The sequence below is a fragment of the Octopus sinensis genome, linkage group LG17 (genome assembly GCF_006345805.1).
Source record: "Octopus sinensis linkage group LG17, ASM634580v1, whole genome shotgun sequence".
NCBI classification, from domain to species: domain Eukaryota; kingdom Metazoa; phylum Mollusca; class Cephalopoda; order Octopoda; family Octopodidae; genus Octopus; species Octopus sinensis.
Window position 1 is genome coordinate 14,814,185 of NC_043013.1, and position 20,544 is coordinate 14,834,728.

Below are 20,544 nucleotides of genomic sequence, written 5' to 3' on the forward strand. Positions count from 1 at the left end.
CAGATCCACCCTCTCACACCTACTCTACAATGTCGTTTTATTGGGTTGTCTGAAAAGTTCGTGCCGATTTATAGTAGCTTACCTTTCGACTTATTTTAAAACATGGTTGAGTCCATAAAATAGGATTTGACTACTCCTCCATTTAGAGCACAGTTTAAGCTATCTTTTCGTGGAAGAAGGTTTATGTTCCTATAACCTATGTTAATTCTGTAACCCTTTAAAATGGAAGATAAAAAAGTTCACTTTCGGCACTTGATGCTTTGAGAACCAGACAAAAATTGCTGCAGCTCAGCTGGGATGTGTTACCCCACCCTCCATATTCACCAGATATTGCTCCTTTGGATTTCCACTTATTCTGTTCTCTGCAGAATAGTCTTAATGATAAAAATTTCAATTCCTTGGATGACATAAAAGATACCGTGATGAATTCTTTGCCATGAAACCACCTCAATTCTGGGAAGAGGGTATTTTCAAGTTAAAGGAAAGATAGAGATGCATTGTGCAACAAAATGGTTCATATTTGGTTGATTATAAATGTAATGGCAAGTATTTATTGACCTTTTTCTTTCCTTTAAAAATCGGCACAAGCTTTTTGGACAACCCAATAAAAATATACAAACACTCCATTGAAATCTTGAAGCGATAAAATGAATGCATGATTAATTCAAAACGTGAATAAATAAGCATTACATTAGACAAAGTAATCTGGTTGTTAAAGGGTTAATAAATATTTTACTTCTCTGTGGTCATTCTACAGCCATTCCTGTCAGCATCCAATTCCATCATCAGCTACGATTCTGATACATCTCTGTCGGACGAAGAAGAGGATGATATTGAGTCTCAAGAAGAAGAAGATGACAAAATATGGACTTCAGGGAGACCAACAACACTGTGAGTTTAAGGGGTTTGACCACCGCCAACTGGTCTCTGGTACCCATTTAATATCTGTGTGTTTATTTCTGAGATGGACACTAAACTAGTTCTTACAACTGATTTGTTTGAGAATTCTTCTCTGTCTGTGTAGTATGTAATCCAGTACCATTGGGTCATATTTGAGTGGCCAGTGACTGAATAGACAAAAATGTAGTAAAGAGTTGAAGGCCAGTAGCATCCATATCCTGTGGCCGAGATGGGTGCTAGCAAGATTGCCGAGTCCAGTAAAACATTTGAATGTCAGTTATTTTGTTGCATCAATATTTAATTCTATGCTAAAACAATGAGCTGGCTGAATTGTTAGCTTGATGTACAAAATGCTTAATGGCATTTTGTCTGTATCTACAATCATCATCATCATCATCGTTTAACATCCACTTTCCATGCTAGCATGGGTTGGACGATTTGACTGAGGGCTAGTGAACCAGATGGCTGCACCAGGCTTCAATCTTGATCTGGCAGAGTTTCTACAGCTGGATGCCCTTCCTAACGCCAACCATTCCGAGAGTGTAGTGGGTGCTTTTACATGCCACCAGCACAGGGGCCAGTCCAGAGGTACTGGCAACGACCTCACTCGAATCTTTTACACATACCACCAGCACAGGTGTCAGTAAAGCGATGCTGGTAATGATCACGCTTGATTGGTGTCTTTTACATGCCACCAGCACGGAGGCCAGATAGCCGCTCTGGCAACAATCATGCTCGGATGGTGCTCTTAATATCCTACTAGCACAGGACTAGAGTGCCAGTGTTCAAATTTCACTGAGAGGAACTAGTAGATTACATCGACCCAAGTGCTTAACTGGTACTTACTTCATTGACCCCAAAAGGATAAAAGGCAAAGTCGACTGAATTTGAACTGAGGTTGACTTACCACTTCATCCTTTCAGGGTTGATAAAATAAGTACCAGTTGAACTCTGAGGTCAATGTAATCAACTTACCCCCTCCTCCAAAATTGCTGGCCTTGTGCTTAATTCTCTATTGGATTGATCAAGGCCCAGAATCCTCAAGACTGGGTGAAGTGGAAAAGATAGGTAAAAAAAAATATTGAGTTGATCCAACAGCAAAAATGCTATGGTCAAAAACTCAACTCAGTTTCAGAGAAGGGCTCTTACTAATAAAACTGCTGGACACTAATTAAATTGTACTTTTGACCATCAGTTGGTTTATGACTCTTTCAGCATATATTGTTTCTAAGATGATACTTGCTATTTCTAACTTTCAATTAAAAGTCTTCAATTAAATTGCCAGTGTCCAACACTCTTATGTTAACAGTAATGTTAGCTGTTCATAGGTCTGTGGAATAGTTTGCACTTTGCAGTAAAAATAAGTTCAACACTACATTTAACTATGTGTGTGTGTGTGTCTGTGTGTGTGTGTATTGATTAAATAATAAATGATTGCTATCAGAAAAAAATTGAATGCTTTTTATTAATAGAAAATAAAATAACTCAGTAAAAATAAGTTGGTTGAATTAAAACAGTGTTTTAATCAATTTATCAATATTTTATACAGGAAATCTTTCTTTATACTCCATACTAGCATAGAAAAATGATATTTTTGTTGAAGTACACTGCTTCTATTTCAATTAATTTTGAAAATAATGATGAAATTACTAAAGCAACTAAGCTGGTGCCTGGAACACAAATTAACACAATACTTTAACCCTTTCATGACCAACCTGTCTGAAACCGTCTCTGGCTCTGTAGTATAAATGTCTCGTTTTCATAAGTTTTGAATTAAAATCTTCTACCAAACCTTAGTCACAATTTATACTCCTACCACAAGCTTAATGATAACTAAGATATTTTACTAAATTCTTTGTTATATTTAAAATTAATTAAAAGAAACACAGAACATCTCAAAATAAATGCGGTAATGAAAGGGTTAATGGCAGGTTTTCATTTAGATCACATTGAAAACAAAGACTATATCATAGAACCAGGGGCATTCTCAAGCGGTTTGTTATCAGAAGGATTAATGAGATTTCTCTATTAAATTTCTGAGTTTCATCGAAAATAATAATTTTTGCCAAATAAACACCCACACTATATACTTGTTCTTCAGTTCAGCTTTTATTATTATTATTATTATTATTATTATTTTAGTGTCCTTTGTCTGAAATCTTTCATCACACATCTTGTGACCTCTTCAGTGACTCTCCATCCCATGTGTCACCTCCTGTTCTGTTTAGTAAACAGAGAATCGCTGAAGAGGTCATAGGGGATGTGTGACGAAAGATTTCAGACACTAAAATAAGAACAATAATAATAAAACTGAAGAACAAGTATATAATGCAGGTGTTTATTTGGGAGGGAAAAAATAGCTGTTCTGTATATTATTATGTGGCATATTTCAACTTCTTATTTTCAGTGGTCTCTCCCCCATGCAACAACACAATGATCCCAACTCCTATTCCTGGTGCTTAATTCGCTATGCTATTGTTCGACTAGTGCTGCACAACTTGCACAACTTCCTACCCATGGTTTCTATGGAACTGCAAGGTAGGTCAAAGGTTTTGTTTTATATATATATATATATATGGTTGTTTCAGTATACTTATTTCTTTATAGGTACAAGTGTCTCCATAAGCTGTGTGGTTAAGTAACCTGCGTCCCAACCATGTGGTTTTTGGGTTCAGTATCAGTGGGTTGACTCTTTGGGCAAGTGTCTTTTACTATAGTCTCAGATTGACTCAACCCTTGCGAGTGGATTTTGTAAAAGGAGACTGAAAGAAGCCCATTATGTGTGTGTGTGTGTGTGTGTGTGTATTGCCAACCCACTCCTTTCTCCAAGTAAAGTAATATTCCCCTATAGCATGACATGCTTTTCACAGAAGACTGTTATCGCAGAGACACTGTGTATGAATAATAGATGAGATGATGATCATGGCTGGAATGTCTTTGATCTTGAATCTCCTGAATCAGGATTGGGACGTTGGAGTCTAAACAGCAATAACTTGTTAGAAGTATTATAATGAAAGAATTAAACATTTTCCAAATTTTTTTTTTTATGATATTTTTATTATTAATATTAAATTTGCTTTTTAGATTTTTTTTATCTTTTACTTGTTTCAGTTATTAGGCGTTAGCCATGCTGGGACATCCCCTTGAAGAATTTTTGATCGAATGAATTGACCCCAGTACTTAGCTTTTGTTAAACCTGGTGCTTATTCTATCAATTATTTATGCTGAACTGCTAAGTTACAGGGATAAAAACACACCAACACTTGTTGTCAAGTAGTGGTGGGAGACAAACATACCCACACACACACACACATGCACATACACACACACACCACACTCATGCACACATATTTGACGGGCTTCTTTCAGTTTCCATCTCCCAAATCTACTCACAAGGCTTTGGTCGACCTGGAGCTGTAGTAGTGGGCACTTGCCCAAATTGCCACACTGTGGGATTGAATCCAGAACCATGTAGTTGGGAAGCAAGTTTCTCCCCACACAGCCACACCTGTTTTTATTATTAATATTAATTTTTTTTTTTTTTTTTGTGTGTGATTAAAATATTAATGACTTGCCTTTGAAATTGATGTGATTCTGTTTTGCAGAACTTCCTGTCAGTTCTCCGTTGCTACATGCTGTTCTGAAGAATCTGGAACAATGGGAGGAAGTGTTACACAGCAAGCTAGAATTGTTCTCTGGGCCACCAGATAATTACATTCCTCACCTGATCCTGGATGTTGAAACAGGAATACCTCACACAAAATATGAGGCTTTACTCAAACCTCATAACTCGCCCTTCATGTAAGATATTTTCTAAACTCACTGTATTTTATATATATAGATGTATGCATACCTTTTCCTTCTTTGGACACTAAACTCTGCTTGCAAAGACCTATTGAGGCAAGTGAAATCAAAGTCAAATTTGATGATTGACATCCGTGCTAGTGGATGTTTTTTGTATCTGGTTTGCAAGATTCTTTATGTGAATTTGTGTGTTGAAACAAATTTTGTTGTCTCTAGGGAGTGTCATTGTGGCAATATAATTAACACACATACTCGTTCAATTCCACTCATTTATTAAATATCTGATATTTATTTTTATTTTTTTTTTTTTGATGAAGTTCTCCTTGCTGAGAAGGTTACAAAAAAGCAATGAAAGAGCTTTGACAAAAAAAGCAGATATTTAATAAATGAGTGGAAATGAACCAGTGTGTATGTTAATTATATTGGCATGGTGACCCTCCCTAGACACAACAAAACTTACTCCTTAGTTACACGTGTTTCAATACTATATGGTAGGTGTTTTGTGTTACAACATATTGCATGTGATCATTGTACATCATATCATATATCAGCTTAAATTAAGATTCTCCATTGACCACATCATCACTTATGTTTGCCATACCTCCATCTCCATCTCACATGTTGCGTCATCTCTGCTTTATATTTTCAGAAACCACCACTCAACCTTACCCTTGAAACGTCTCTGGTTTCTCATTGTCAAAGAAGAATACCTGAAGGATGTGTTCATTCGCTACATCTTCCGGAAGAAAAGGTTTCTTGAAGATACTGAGGTGAGTATGTCTTGTCAGTGGTGGAATTGCTCTAACTCTCCTCTTCTCTCTTATGTGTGTATGTGTATATATATATATATATATATATATACACACACACACACAGACACACACACACCTGTATATATAGTTCAAATTTACAGAAAACTAAAGGCAAAGACAGGTGTAGGAATAACAAGCAGGTGTATTAGTTGAACACTGGGAATAATGGAAAAGCCTTTTACGTTTCGAGCCTATACTCTAGTTGAGAAGTTTGCTTTGTAACCCATGTGTGGTTTCAAGTTCAGTCCCACTGTGTAGTACCCTGGGTGTTTTCGACTATAGCCCCAGGCCCACCAATTACCTTGTTGGAATTTGGAAGACGGAAACTATATGGAAGTCTTGCTCTGAGTGTGTGCATGTCTTTGTCCTGCCACCACTTGGCAACTGGCGTTGATTTGTTTATAGCCTTGTGACTTAGCAGCTCAGCAGTAAGAGATTGAGTGAATTAATGCCAAACCTAAAATTAGTTTTAGGGTGAGTTTGTTTGACTTAAAGCCTTCAATGCAGTGCTCTGCAGTCCAATGATTGGAATTAGAAAAAGTAAATGAATGAATGATTTGAACCAAGGTTTTGTTTGATCTCAATCTGTAAAAGATGGATTAATTGAGATTCGATATATAATCATGTTTTACTTTCTACATACATCCTTGACACGAGCACGGCTGTGTGGTTAAAAAGTCTGTTTCTAAACCACGTGGTTTTGGATTCATTTGCTTTGTGTGGCATCTTGGCCAAGTGTCTTCTGCTGTAGCCCTGAGCTAGCCAAAGGCTTGTGAGTGGGTTTGGTAGAAAGAAACTGTAAGAAGCCTGTTGTATGTGTGTATATATGGGGGAAAGTTGTGTTTTCTTGTCTTGATTTCATGCGATGGTTAGAACTGAGAATCACAATCACATAAGAAGTGTCATTCATTTCTAGTCTGCTATCATGAAAACATGTGTAAAAAGATTCGAGCAAGGTCATTACCAGTACCGTCTGACTGGCCCCCGTGCCGGTGGCACATAAAAAGCACCCACTACACTCTTGGAGTGGTTGGCGTTAGGAAGGGCATCCAGCTGTAGAAACTCCGCCAAATCAAGATTGGAGCCTGGTGCAGCCATCTGGTTCGCCAGTCCTCAGTCAAAATCGTCCAACCCATGCTAGCATGTAAAGCGGACATTAAACAATGATGATGATGATGATGTTTGTCCTGGCCATGGGGGAAGTACTACTCTGCTTGGAAACATGTGAAGGTTGGTGACAGGAAGGGCAACCAGCTAAGGAAAAATTTACCTCAATAACTATAAGCATGGAAAAGTCAATATTAAAACAATGACAACAACAATGATGATGGTGATGACAAACAAGTATGCACACACTTACACACACACACACACACACACTTACACACACTCATGCAGATGGATTTCAAGAGCTTTTCTTTTTCTTTATTTCTGTTTCAGATAACACTAAACTCAGGAGACAGCGAAAACTCTGAGAAGAGTTCATCTTTGATGAAAGTTATTCACAAAGAACAAGATATCATTACAGCATTCGCTATAAATCAGGTCAGTTTCTCTTCTCACATGTTTTTCTTACCTATCACTCTACAATAACTTCTATTTTGTAAGATGCTTGTACATAAATATCAAACAGGTTACATATCATGCACTACAATGTTACCAGGTCTCAAACTCCTGCTGAACTTATACTGGCTCTATCCGAACATCTGCTGGCTTTGTTCATTTGGAGATGTGTGGCATGAGATATCTAACACCCATTACACTCACGGAGTGGTTGGCATTAGGAAGGGCATCCAGCTGTAGAAACACTGCCAAATCAGACTAAAGCCTGGTGCAGCCTTCATGGCTTACCAGACCCCAGTCGAACCGTCCAACCTATGCTAGCATGGAAAACAGACGTTAAATGATGATGATGAGGATGATGATATCCAGCCAAAATATTTTGCCTGTTTTTATGTTCAAATGGACCAGATCCAAGCTCTCTGACCCACCTTACAATGTCATTGTTAGAATAAATAATCACTTTCATCAAAATCTTGAAGCTATGAGATGATACATGCTTATTTATTCAAAACAATATGAATAAATAAGCATTACATGATTTGAGAACAGGGTGGATGTCCTTACCCTAAAAGTTTAGGACTTGGTTAGGAGAGTAGTGGTTGGGTGGTGGACCTGATATGGAGGATACTGAAACAGCACCTGGGTAGAAATGTATCCATCGTCTGTGTATGAAATAAAATCATGTATATATATGTGTGTATATCCTCTATTTCAGGCCAATCCCAATTGTTTGGCATTGTCTACTCAGAAGGAAATTGTGGAATTAGATATTGGTGCCTTACTAAATCCGCCAGCCTGGTTAGGTGATGAGAATGAGTACGACATTGAGACCTTGATCAAGTAAGTTGATCCTTCTTCTTCATTCAGCTTTTATTTAACTAACTTACTAATTAAGATCTATAACAATAGGTTGTAGGTGTGGCTGTGTGGTTAAGAAGTTTGCTTCCCAACCACTTGGTCTGGGTTCAGTCCCATTGCATAGCACCCTTTTTACTCTTTTGTAAATACAGTCTGTTTTATAATCAGAAGTAAGCTAACAACTGTCCTTTCCTGCACATTATCATTGTTACGTATGTTTTGCTTCATTTTTCAGTACGACTGCTTATGGCTACGACGAATCTGACTTCGTTTTGGTTCAGACGCCGTTCGACCAGCTTCCTAATACCGCTGTATCCACTCCTGGCACACCGATGTCTTATAACTCGGCCAACACTGCAATACCAAACATACAACAATACAACTCAACTAATCGGGCTAATGTTGTAAGTAAAATCACCGTTTCCTTTTTTGTTTCAACAACATTACACTAACTCTTAGATGACTTTTATTTGTTGTTTGTTTCATAAAACATTTTGTTTTTTAAATGTTTTAAATTCTTCTTAAAAATTATCTGACATCCATATATTCATTATTGGTGTCGTGTCTGAGAATTTTTCATTTTTGTGAGATTAATATATTTTAACACTTTTAATTAATATATTTTAACCCTAATTGCAATAATACATTAACGTTGTTTGTTTTTGTAATTAATTTTGTAAATAAATCCTTACTGAGCCATTAAATGGAACCAAACATAACAAAAAGGTTCCTACATAATACCGTAACAGACTGTTTTTATTTCAATATGGACATTCTAAAATAAGATGTTTGATAGATTTAGATGGGGCATCCGGGGGATTAGCATCATAGAACCTGAGGTGGTCATGGTTGGATGAGCATTGTAGAACCCGGGGTAGTCATGGTTGGATGTGCATTGTAGAACCCGGGGTAGTCTCCAGTTGGCTGATATCAAAAGTATTAATATAACTGAACGTCCCCTCTCTATGCTAACCTCTCAACTATAAATATAAAATATTAGTAATGTGTGTGTGTGTGTGTGTGTGTGTGCATGTATTTTTATTGCAAGTTGGCAGAATCGTTAGAGCTTTGAACAAAATGTTTCGCAGTGATTGTTCGGTCTCTTTATGTTCTGAGTTCAAATCTCACTGAGGTCTGCTTTACCTTTCATCCTTTCAAGTTCAATACTATTACCTAAGACCCCTCTCTTGAAATTTACTAGCCTTGTGCCTAAATGAGAAACATTGTTGTTTTTTATAATTATTCTATGGAACCTGTGGAAGAGGAAGACATGGGACCGAACGAGATAGTGAAGATGCCGATGACTGCTCAGTTCAAAGTCTCTCTTGACCAGAAATGGCCTGAATTCTTTGTATGACCACCCTCCCTGTACATAACTCCCTGTACCCCTACATGGCCTTGCTTTTGCTTTTTGAGCCAATAAAAATTGAATTGAAAAATTAGTGAAAGATGCTCTCAGGACTTTGAATCTTATGTAGGAGATGACAAGGAACCTGAACTCCTGGCAATATGCAGTACTTGAGAAGACATGTCCATCTTGGTGAAACAGAGGTTATGGAAGCATATAATATGAATATACACAGCTGGGCCCCTCATCCACCTCCAACTGTAGTCTTCTGCCACTGTAATTAAATGAGGCAGAACATATTTTAACATCTTTTCTCTGATACCAGTTACCTTTCTCACTACCCAGAACCACTTCACTTAACATCCATCCTACATCCTTGACATTGTCCCTCTTCACGCACACTTTACATTCATCATCATCATCATCGTTTAACGTCCGTTCTCCATGCTAGCATGGGTTGGACGGTTCGACCGGGGATCTGGGAAGCCAGAAGGCTGCACCAGGCTCCAGTCTTATCTGGCAATGTTTCTACAGCTGGATGCCCTTCCTAACGCCAACCACTCCGTGAGTGTAGTGGATGCTTTTTACGTGCCACCTGCACAGGTGCCAGGCGAGGCTGGCAACGGCCACGGTCGGATTGGTGCATTTTACGTGCCAATCATTGACACCAACAAATTATCCCCCCCTCTTCATTGAATCACCCCCCCCCCTGTCAACTTTTTTCTATCACTGTATATCTCTCACTTTTACCACACACTCTCTCTCTCTCTCTCTCCAATCACACTCTTACAGCTTACCCATCCACACATCATCTCCCTTTCTCTCATCCTTCTCCTGTTTACTGTATCACCACTCTTCTTCTGCTCTTCACCCACTTCTATACTACCAATCAGCACCTGTTTTCCATTCCATGACCTTCCCTATAACTCCTATGTATCATTGATCATCCCCTTTGCTATTCATCTCTTCTTCATCTCTTTTCCCTAGCCCATATCTAATTATTATCTACTTTCCCTTACCTTCCATCTGAGTCGTATCATCCTCTCCCTCAACTTTTGTTCATCATTCAGTAAATTCACACCTTTACCCTATCCATAGCCAATCTTCACGCTCTTCATAATCTCTTGCAGCCTCTACCCATCTTCCTTCTTCTGTCTCCAGAGCCAACCCTGACAGCTTGTCCCCACTATCTTTTCTATCTTTCAAGCTCCACCTTTAATACTCTCACCCATTCTTATATGATACAAGATAGCAGTATATTTCCTCAACAACATGAAACCTCTTCTGGTCCCTTCTCTCATACATTAGCCCCTTATCCTACAGCATAAAGCTGCCTCCCTCTCTACTATAGCCCCACTTCAGTTGAAGAGGAACTTAGTCTTGCGAGCTACCTGGTGACCGCACTAGTACTGGTGTCATGGAAAACGCATCCCGTATGCATTGTACAGTGATTGATGTTTAAGAACAGCATCCAGCCTTAGAACCCATGCCAGAGTAGATTTTAGAGTACGATGTAGTTTCATGACCAGTCGACCTATGAATCTATGCAATCCATGCCAACATGAAAGCTGAGATGTTTATATATATGTATATATATATATATATATATATATAAATGGATGAATGAATTATCCTTTGTTTACTGTTAACATGGAAAATTCAATAAACAGTTACCAGGGTAGCAAAATTCACGCAAGTAACAAGGATGTAGCGACCTATTCAAAGGTAGAAACTTATATTTACTTTTATATATATATATATATATATATTAAATATAACAGCAGTTTATCCGCATAATTGCCTCCATATCTGCTCACCTTGATTCCTCTTATAGCCACTCTTTATCCTGCAGAATTGGTCTCTCATAAAGACATCAGAGTCTAAATTCAAATCATTTGACCGCTATTAAACATTTTCTATACCAAGAATCTCTAGATCTCATCTGTTGATTATTTATTTTATATATATATATAGGTAAATTTCCAAATTAGGTTGGTAGAGATATACAATCCTAACAGGTTAATAATGCTAGCTAACCTCTGTGAGTGTAGAAAAACTCCTATTAGTTTATTTTACTGTCTGTCCTCAGTAGATCTTCACAGCAGTAAATCCACATGTCTCTATAGAGACTGCATGTTGTCAGCAGAGAAGAAATAGTAAATTATTGATAATGTGAGCAGAGATTTATATATCCAGTTTTATGGATGTAGGTGCAGAAATGGAAAGGCGTGATTGATTACAGAATAAAACTAGATATATAAATCTTTGTTCTCCTTATCATCAATATATATATATATATACACACACATATATACTTAAGTCTAGTACTTATTCTATTGGTTTCTTATGCCAAATCAAGTAAGTCAAAAGAACATAAGCCAATGCAGGTTGTCAAACTGTGGTAGGGGACAAACACAAAGATACACTTATGTGTGTGTGTGTACACATCAGGCTTCTTTTAGCTTCTGTCTACCAAATCTACCCACAAGGTTTAGGTTGGCCCTAGACTATAATGGAAGACACTTGCTCAAGGTGCCATGCAGTGGACCTTAAACTGGAACTATGTGGTTCCATTTCTTACCATACAGCCACTCCTGCACATGCGCACACACACACACACATAGTAATAATTGATGAAGGAAACAGAAGATAGGTTTAATACTAGTCTTTATTAGTACAACGATCGTTTCAACTCATCCTGCAACTGTCCATTATCAGTAGGCTTTTGCACAAAATCCTACCACTACCCATAATGGACAGTTTGCAGGATGAGTCAAAATGATCATTGCACTGATGAAAGACCAGTGCCAAATCTATCTTCTATTTCTTTAATAAATTATTACTATTTAAATTAATACTGCAGAATTCCTGAAGTAGATCCAGCAGAAATATACGCCAACCATGGATGTCACTAGGTAGCCCAAACTGTGAAGTGAATGTGCTTTACTAAACACACTAATTGACCCATTAGTCAAAAAAATTACATAGGGCATCCAGCTGTAGAAACACTGCCAGATCTGACTGGCCTGGTGCAGCCTTCGGGCTCCCCAGACCCCAGTTGAACCGTCCAACCCATGCTAGCATGGAAAACGGACGCTAAATGATGATGATGATGATGATGTATATGTGTGTGTGTGTGTGTGTGTGTTTGTCCCTCTAGCATTGCTTGACAACCGATGCTGGTGTGTTTACGTCCCCGTCACTTAGCAGTTCGGCAAAAGAGACCGATAGAATAAGTACTGGGCTTACAAAGAATAAGTCCCGGGGTCGATTTGCTCAACTAAAGGCGGTGCTCCAGCATGGCCACAGTCAAATGACTGAAACAAGTAAAAGAGTAAATATACATATATATACATATATATGTATGTGTGGAGGGGTAATGGCCTAGTGGTTAGCGCAGCGGACTCACAGTTGTAGGATCACAGTTTCGATTCCCAGACCAGGTATTGTGAGTGTTTATTGAGCGAAAAACACCTAAAGCTCCACGAGGCTCTGGCAGGGGGTAGTGGCAATCCCTGCTGTACTCTTTTGCCACAACTTTTGCCAGCGGGGTGGCGTCACTTGAAGGCTAAAACAATGCAGAGTGCATTGTGACCAGCGATGTGTAGCAATATCTGATAGCCTGGTCGGTGACAGTGACGGTGATATATATATTCCAAGAAAGTTAGAGTTTGTGAATCCAACCAACTAAGGGATAATATTTATCCAATATACTGCTGGTAGAATACCCAATTATTAATATACAAGTGGTTTTTTTTCATTGCATGGCAATTACACTACTGAATGTAATAAATGGGTGAGTGTAAAAGGTTTTTTTACCCTTAATTTATATGGCAATAAGAAAATTGAAGGGACCAAGAGATGTATATTGTTATAATTGTTTTTTTAAAAAATAAATAAATAGACATAAAATAATGTCTAAAAGTTGATGAATACCACCTCTTGATGCCCTCCATTTTCTTATTGCCGAGTATATATATATATATGTGTGTGTGTGTGTGTGTGAGGCTTCTGATTTTTCAGGCTTTATACTCGGCTCCGGATAGGGTTTTAGGGAGATTTAGCTTTCTAGCCAGTTGAGCAATATATTGTATACTAGCTACAACTCTTTATACTATGGTCCCAACAGTATATATTATAACCACAATACAATATCCTCAACCTACAAAGTCGAGATTCTAATATTTGTATATCTTTGTTGTCTGTCCTCTCTCCCTCCTTCTCCTTCACCCACCCTAACTGTGCACCATCTGTAATATATTGATTTATATGAGAAAAATTATCTATTGATTTCTATGATGATGATGATGATTATTATTATCTACATGCACCTGTTTACTCAGAATAGCAAATAGGTCACAAGGTGTTGGATTACAAAGTGTATACACACACACACACACCCTGACTGATGTCTGCATAATATCGTAATTTTTATGTGTATGTATGTGTGTGTGTGCATGTGTATGTATGTGTATGTGTGTATATATATATATATATATATATATCATTATTATTTAAAACAGTTTGATCCGGCTCCAGGCAACTTGAAGTTTTACAGGCTTCCAACAGAAATTCAGCTCGTTTAGATTACTGAATCTGATTTTGGTAATCTGAGCCTGAACAAGCTGGGTTTCTCTTAGAAGCCTGCAAGACTTTAAATCTCATGGAGCCAGATCAAACTGTTTTAAATAATACATGTAATTCCTACTAAATGTGTTGAGTGCCTTTCTCTTTCTTTTATCCACTCATTCATATATGTATATGTGTGTACATACATACGTACATACATACATACATACATACATATATATAGAAAGAGGGGAGAGTTGGCCAAAAGTCACCTGACAGTAAATCAAAACCATTTAATTCCAAGATTAAAACAAAAAATTATTTTATATTAGACTTCGTTAATAGATAGACAAATGTTGAAAACAAATGGTGATTTTAATTCACAGCATTCAATTATTGGAATGAATAAATGAAATTGAATATTAAGTACTTGGGAAATTTTGATTTACGTCGGGTGACTTTTAGCCAACCCTGTGTGTATGTGTGTGTGTGTGTAGACGGAAACTGTAAGAAGCCGTCGTATGTGTGTGTATATGTTTCTCTGTCTGTGTTTGTCCCCCCCCCCCCAACATCGCTTGACAACCGATGCTGGTGTGTTTATGTCCCCGTAACTTAGCGGTCCGGCAAAAGAGACCGATAGACTTACAAAAAATAAATCCTGGGGTCGATTTGCTCGACTAAAGGCAGTGCTCCAGCATGGCCACAGTCAAATGACTGAAACAAGTAAAAGAGTAAAAGAGAGTATACCTTGTGATATGCTGTTTAAAGCCCATTCACTGTATTGGGCTACCTGATGTCATCAACAGTATGCATATATATGCCATTGGGTTAACTTCAGGAATTCCTTCATGTCAGTAGAGAAAGGGACCGATGCACAATGGGTTGAAATGATCAAACTGATTAATAAAGTATCTCTTGAATTCCATTTTCTTGCTTGGAACATTGAAAATCAAACAGATGAAGCTGTAAATAAAAGTGTGTAAATATTGGGCTAAAACACATTTGGATAGAAAGTTGAAGGCTGTTTGTGGGATGTGAACCCACATCTGTAAACATACATGGCAGATGTTCTACCAGTGGACCAAAGCAATCCTTTGAAGTTTCCTATCCATTTTAGAAACTTGGTTCATACCAGCAAGAATTGTATCTTGTTGACATCATAATAATTTATAAACATTGAGAGAACACGAAATGATTCTTATAATGTTAACAATGTGTGTGTGTGTGTGTGTAATGCTTTAGTGTTTCTTATGCAACCTGTTGTGCATAATCAGATGGTGCAGTTACAGGTGATATACTATGGAATAATAAGGCAGCAAGCTGGCAGAAATGTTAGCACGCCGGGCGAAATGCGTAGCCATATTTTGTCTGCCGTTATGTTCTGAGTTCAATTCTGCCGAGGTCAACTTTGCCTTTCATCCTTTCGGGGTCGATAAATTAAGTACCAATTATGCACTGGGGTCGATACAATCAACTTAATCCATTTGTCTGTCCTTGTTATCCCCTCTGTGTTTAGCCCTTTGTGGGTAGTAAAAAAATAGATATACTATGGAATAACAAAAGAAAATTACAAAAATACAATTCAAATTCTAAAATACAATTCATATTCGAAACATTTCCAATGATGATCAACTTGAAACCTTGTCGCTTTTGAGTTTTTTACTCTTCATAAGTTAGACCGGTTTACATTGTTATCAATAAACTGGGTAAAGTGAGGGAAAGAGAGAAATCAAACACGCTGAGAATAAATGCATTAATGCACACACATACTACTCAGAGATAGTGTATGTATACTTCCATGTGTCCGATTCTGTTCTGCAGCTCACCGTCAAGTTCTGCTTTTTAATAGAAAGTACCTCTACTACTACGGATTTACATCAACCTGCTCTGCTATAGTGAGCCACCAAATCTCTCCTTATCAATCAATGCTCAACTCAGCACATCAAACAAAATGCTAAGCAGCATTTCTTTTGACTCTACATTTTGAGTCCAAATTTCACCAAGGTCGAGTGCCTTTCATCTTACTGGGGTTGATAAAATTAAAATCACTGATGTCGATGTCCTGTCTTCCCTTGAAATTTTCTGGCCTTGTACCACAATCCGATGCCATTCATTATCGAGATAGCAGAATTGTTAGCATATATCAGACATCTTGTTTTTGTCATGTTTCTTCCTGCTCTTCTGATAACATATCAACCCCAGTATTTGACTGGTACTTATGTTATCAGTCTTGGAAAGATGCAAGGTAGAGTTGACCTCAGCAGTATTTGGATGCAGAATCAGAAGAGCTGGACGAAACATAGCAAAACAAGATGTCTTATATGCTAACAATTCTGCTAGCTCAATAAAGAATGGCATCGAATCGTGGTACAAGGCCAGAAAATTTCATGGAAAGATGGGAGTTAGTCTATTGCATCGACATCAGTGATTTTATTTCTGGGGTTGATAAAATCAACTATTCCTGCTCACCCAAAATTTCAGGCCTCGTGCCTATATTAGCAAGAATTGTTATCATTATAACGTAAGAATGCATGGCCCAGTGCTCAGGGTTTTGCACTCACAATTGTGAGACTGTGGTTTCAGTTCCTAGACTAGGTGGTGTGTTATGTTCTTGAGCAAAACACTTCGTCTTGCGTTGCTCTACAATCACTCTAACACCTGGCATGCAATGCACCTGATCAGCAACATTGATTTAATTTCATGGAGGAAGTGAGCTACTACCGTACTGTACATACATTTGATCATTATAAAAGAATCATCTGTTGCACAGGTTGTTCGGCAAAAAGCTGGACATTCATACATTGTCTTTGACAGGACAGTCCATCATTATCATTATTATTATTATTAAGGTGGTAGGCTGGTAGAATCATTAGCATGTGGGACAAAATGTTTAGCAGCATCTTTTCAGGGTTGGTAAAATAAACCCCAAGTACTGGGGTCAATGTAATAGACTTGTCCACTCCTCCTTAAAAAAAATACTACTTTTGTGCCAGAATTTGAAACCATTATTATTATTATCATTATTATTATTATTATTACTATTATTATTACAATTATATTATTATTATTATTATTATTATTATTATTATTATTACTATTACTATTATTATTACTATTATTATTACTGTTATTACTATTATTATTATTACTATTATTATTACAATTATTATTATTATTATTATTACTATTATTATTACTATTATTATTATTACTATTATTATTATTACTATTATTATTAAGGTGGCAAGCTGGTAGAATCGTTAGTATGCCAGGTAAAATGCTTAGGGACATTTCTTCTGTCTTTACATTCTGAGTTCAAATTCCACTAAAGTCAACTTTCCCTTTCATCCTTTTGAGGTCAGTGAAATAAGTACCAGTTACGAACTAGGATTGATATAATCGACTAACCCCACCCTCAAAATTTTAGGCCTTGTGCTTTTAGAAAAAAATAATTTTTTTTTTTAAAGGCGGCAAGCTGGCAAAATCGTTAGCACACTGGTCGAAATGCTTAGCGGCATTTCGTCCAACTTTGTGTTCTGAGTTCCATCAAGATGACATTGCTTTTCATCCTTTCGGGATCAATAAAATAAGTACCAGCTGGGCTCAATGTAATCGACTAAACCCCTCCACCCCCAAATTTCAGGTCTTATGCCTTCAGTGGAAAGAACTATTGTTATTCATCCAATTTATTTTAAGTGGTTAATAGCAAATCCTTTATTTTATTATTTCAGAAAAATCCCATCCAGCTGTTTCCCTCTCAATAATCGGTTTTTACTCTGTTTAGTTACACCCACAACTTGTCTGGTAAACATACTGCCAGCGCAAGAGAGAGAGAGAGAGAGAGACACATGTATAATTTTGATTGCCATATCTTTACATATACACATACATACATATATATATATAGATAGAGAGATAGAGTGGGTGACAGAGAGGGGTGAGAGATATAGTTATTGATGGGCAGAAAGATAAAACTACGCACTTTTAACTTATAATTTTGTTCATAGCGAGGCATATGTTTATCTATTGACTTCAGCACCTTAACTGGTCATTTGATCTCTTTCTCACTTTGATCCTGACACAAAGCTATTTCTTATCATCTGTATTGATTATTTAAAATGTCTACTACCTTTTTTTATTACTATTATTTTTTTCCCCCCTGAATTTATATCACCTGTTGTAATAATTACCTTGTTAGTGATTAAAACAAAATCAAAAAGTGACAGTAAATCACTTGACAAACCTTTGCTTTCTTTTCTATAGCGTTTCTCTCAGGGATGGCAGTATTGTGGGGTGTCTTTTCCATCTACCAACAACCTTGCTAAGTTATGCTGTGATAGGGTCTTATATAGGCATAGGCATGAGTGTGTATTTAAGAAGCTTGCTTCAATGACCATATCGTCGAAGGTTCAGTTCCACTATGTGGTACCCTGGGCAAATATTTTCTATTTTATGTCCAAGCAAAACAATGCCTTGTGAGCAGATTTAGCTGACGGAAACTGAAAGAAGCCCTTTGTGTATATGTGTGTGTTCACATGTATGTATGTATTTGTGTGTACCCTTTACTTGCATGTTGTGATGTTAAACAAGATACTCAACAGCAACTGGGAATTGACCTTGCAATGGACTGGCATCCACACGAGTGTGTATGTGTTAATTAAGATGCATTTGTACAAACATGCAGAGAGAGAGAGAGAGAGAGAGAGAGATACATATTTAAAAACAAACACACATATAGATATATGTAAAAATATTTGTACATGCATATGTGTATTAGAAGGGGCAGGTGTTTTCAGTTCCACTAGGCAGCACTTTGGACAACTGTATTTTACCATAACTCCAGACCATCAAATGCTTTGTGAGGGAATTTGGCATAGAGACCATCGTTGTGTGTATGTGATTGGGAATAATTGCAAAACTAGAAGTTGATGTGTTGAATGCATTTAATACACACATTTTAAGTAGTTACATAAGATAATCATTCTGTAATACTATCCTCTTCAGTTGATATCTCTATGTGTGCGTGCATGTGTCTGCATATGTCTGAATGCTTACAAATTTACAATTTGGGCCACAGCTACAAGTATCAGCATTTTTAATTGAAAACAGTGACATTTGTTGAGATCATCATCATCATCACACATCCATTTTCCATGCTTGCTTGGGTTGAATGGTTTGACAGAAGCTGACCAGCTGAAGGGTTGTTCAGGTTCTGGGTCTGTTTTGGCATGGCCTTCTTAGCACCAACCACTTTACAGAGTGTACTTGGTACTTTAAGCAGCACCAGTACAGGTGCTTCTTATGTGGCACCAGCACTTACAAGCCCGCAAGATTAGGGATGCTCAGCTGGAGAGGGTTGTAAGGGGCAAGCCTGTATGGAAGGGCAACCACATTTTTACTTATACTGACGTATCTTTTCAAGCACAGCAATCTGCCAGGAGTCTCAGTCCCCTGTCATCCCTTTTGTGAGTCTCAGCATCTGTAGATCCTTTCTCACCACTTTGTCCCATGTCTTCCTGGGTCTACCCCTTCCACACGTTCCCTCTACAATTAGAGATCGGCACCTCTTGATGCAGCTGTCTTCATTCATAGGCATTACATGGCCATACCAGTGCCCATCTTCTCTCTTGCACACTACGCCTGATGCTAAATATACCCAGTTTTTATCCCAAATCACTTACACTGTCGTATATGCACACTGACATTACCCATCCAGCGAAATACACAGGCTTCATTTCTTTCAAGTCTTTGCATATCCTTAGTACTCACAGCCTATGTCTCCTCACTACCATGTAGCGTAGCTGTCCATATATATATATATATATATATATATATATATATAAGATTAATCAGCCAAAATTGCGAGGATGATCCGGTTCTTGACTGAAGATTGAAGGCTTCGAATGACCCATCCTTGTTTTTTGTGTTAAAATGTTTTGCATTCTTGTCCCAGTTTGTATTTTATATATATATATATATATATATATATATATATATATATATATATATAATGTACATATATGTATATATAAGTGAAGGAGTGGCTGTGTGGTAAGTAGCTTGCTTACTAGCCACATGGTTCCATATTCAGTCCCAATGCATGGCATCTTGGGCAAGTGTCTTCTACTATAGCCTTGGGCCAACCAAAGCCTTATAAGTTGATTTGGTAGATGGAAACTGAAAGAAGCCCATCGTATATATGTATATATATCTATATATATGTATGTATATGTTTTTGTGTCTGTATTTGTCCTCCTACCATCGCTTGACAACCGATGTAGGTGTGTTTACATCCCCGTAACTTAGTGGTTTGGCAAAAGACCGATAGAATAAGTACTAAGCTTACAAAGAATAAATCTTGGGGTCGATTTGTTCGACTAAAGGTGGTACTGCAGCATGACCACAGTCAAATGACTGAAAGAATAAAAGAACATACAAATCATTTTGACAGTTGAACTCTAAATAAATGAAGCATGTAGAATGCTGGGTTAAAAATTACTTTGGTTGGGAGGGAAAACTGCTGCCTGAGAAGCATGAACCCACATCACCTGTGAACATAACAGACATTCTACCATCATACCAAAGAAATTCAGTGGATTTTCTCTATCCACTTTAGAAGCTTTGTCCTTATCAGTGAGAATTCTATAGTTTGTATTATAAGAATATTTATTTATATCATTTTTTTCATTT

General features: G+C 37.4%; 1 protein-coding gene across 3 annotated transcripts in view; it reads left to right on the plus strand.

The window, feature by feature from the left end:
- LOC115220683 (dmX-like protein 2) overlaps window positions 1-20,544 on the plus strand; it is a 179,075-nt gene that overhangs the window by 129,348 nt on the left and 29,183 nt on the right. For all 3 annotated transcript variants that reach the window (XM_029790800.2, XM_029790802.2, XM_029790801.2), the window contains 7 exons: window positions 758-891; window positions 3,308-3,438; window positions 4,506-4,701; window positions 5,354-5,474; window positions 6,957-7,061; window positions 7,795-7,919; window positions 8,173-8,341. In XM_029790800.2, coding sequence (XP_029646660.1) covers window positions 758-891; window positions 3,308-3,438; window positions 4,506-4,701; window positions 5,354-5,474; window positions 6,957-7,061; window positions 7,795-7,919; window positions 8,173-8,341 — 981 coding nt within the window. The remainder of the gene's footprint in view (window positions 1-757; window positions 892-3,307; window positions 3,439-4,505; window positions 4,702-5,353; window positions 5,475-6,956; window positions 7,062-7,794; window positions 7,920-8,172; window positions 8,342-20,544) is intronic.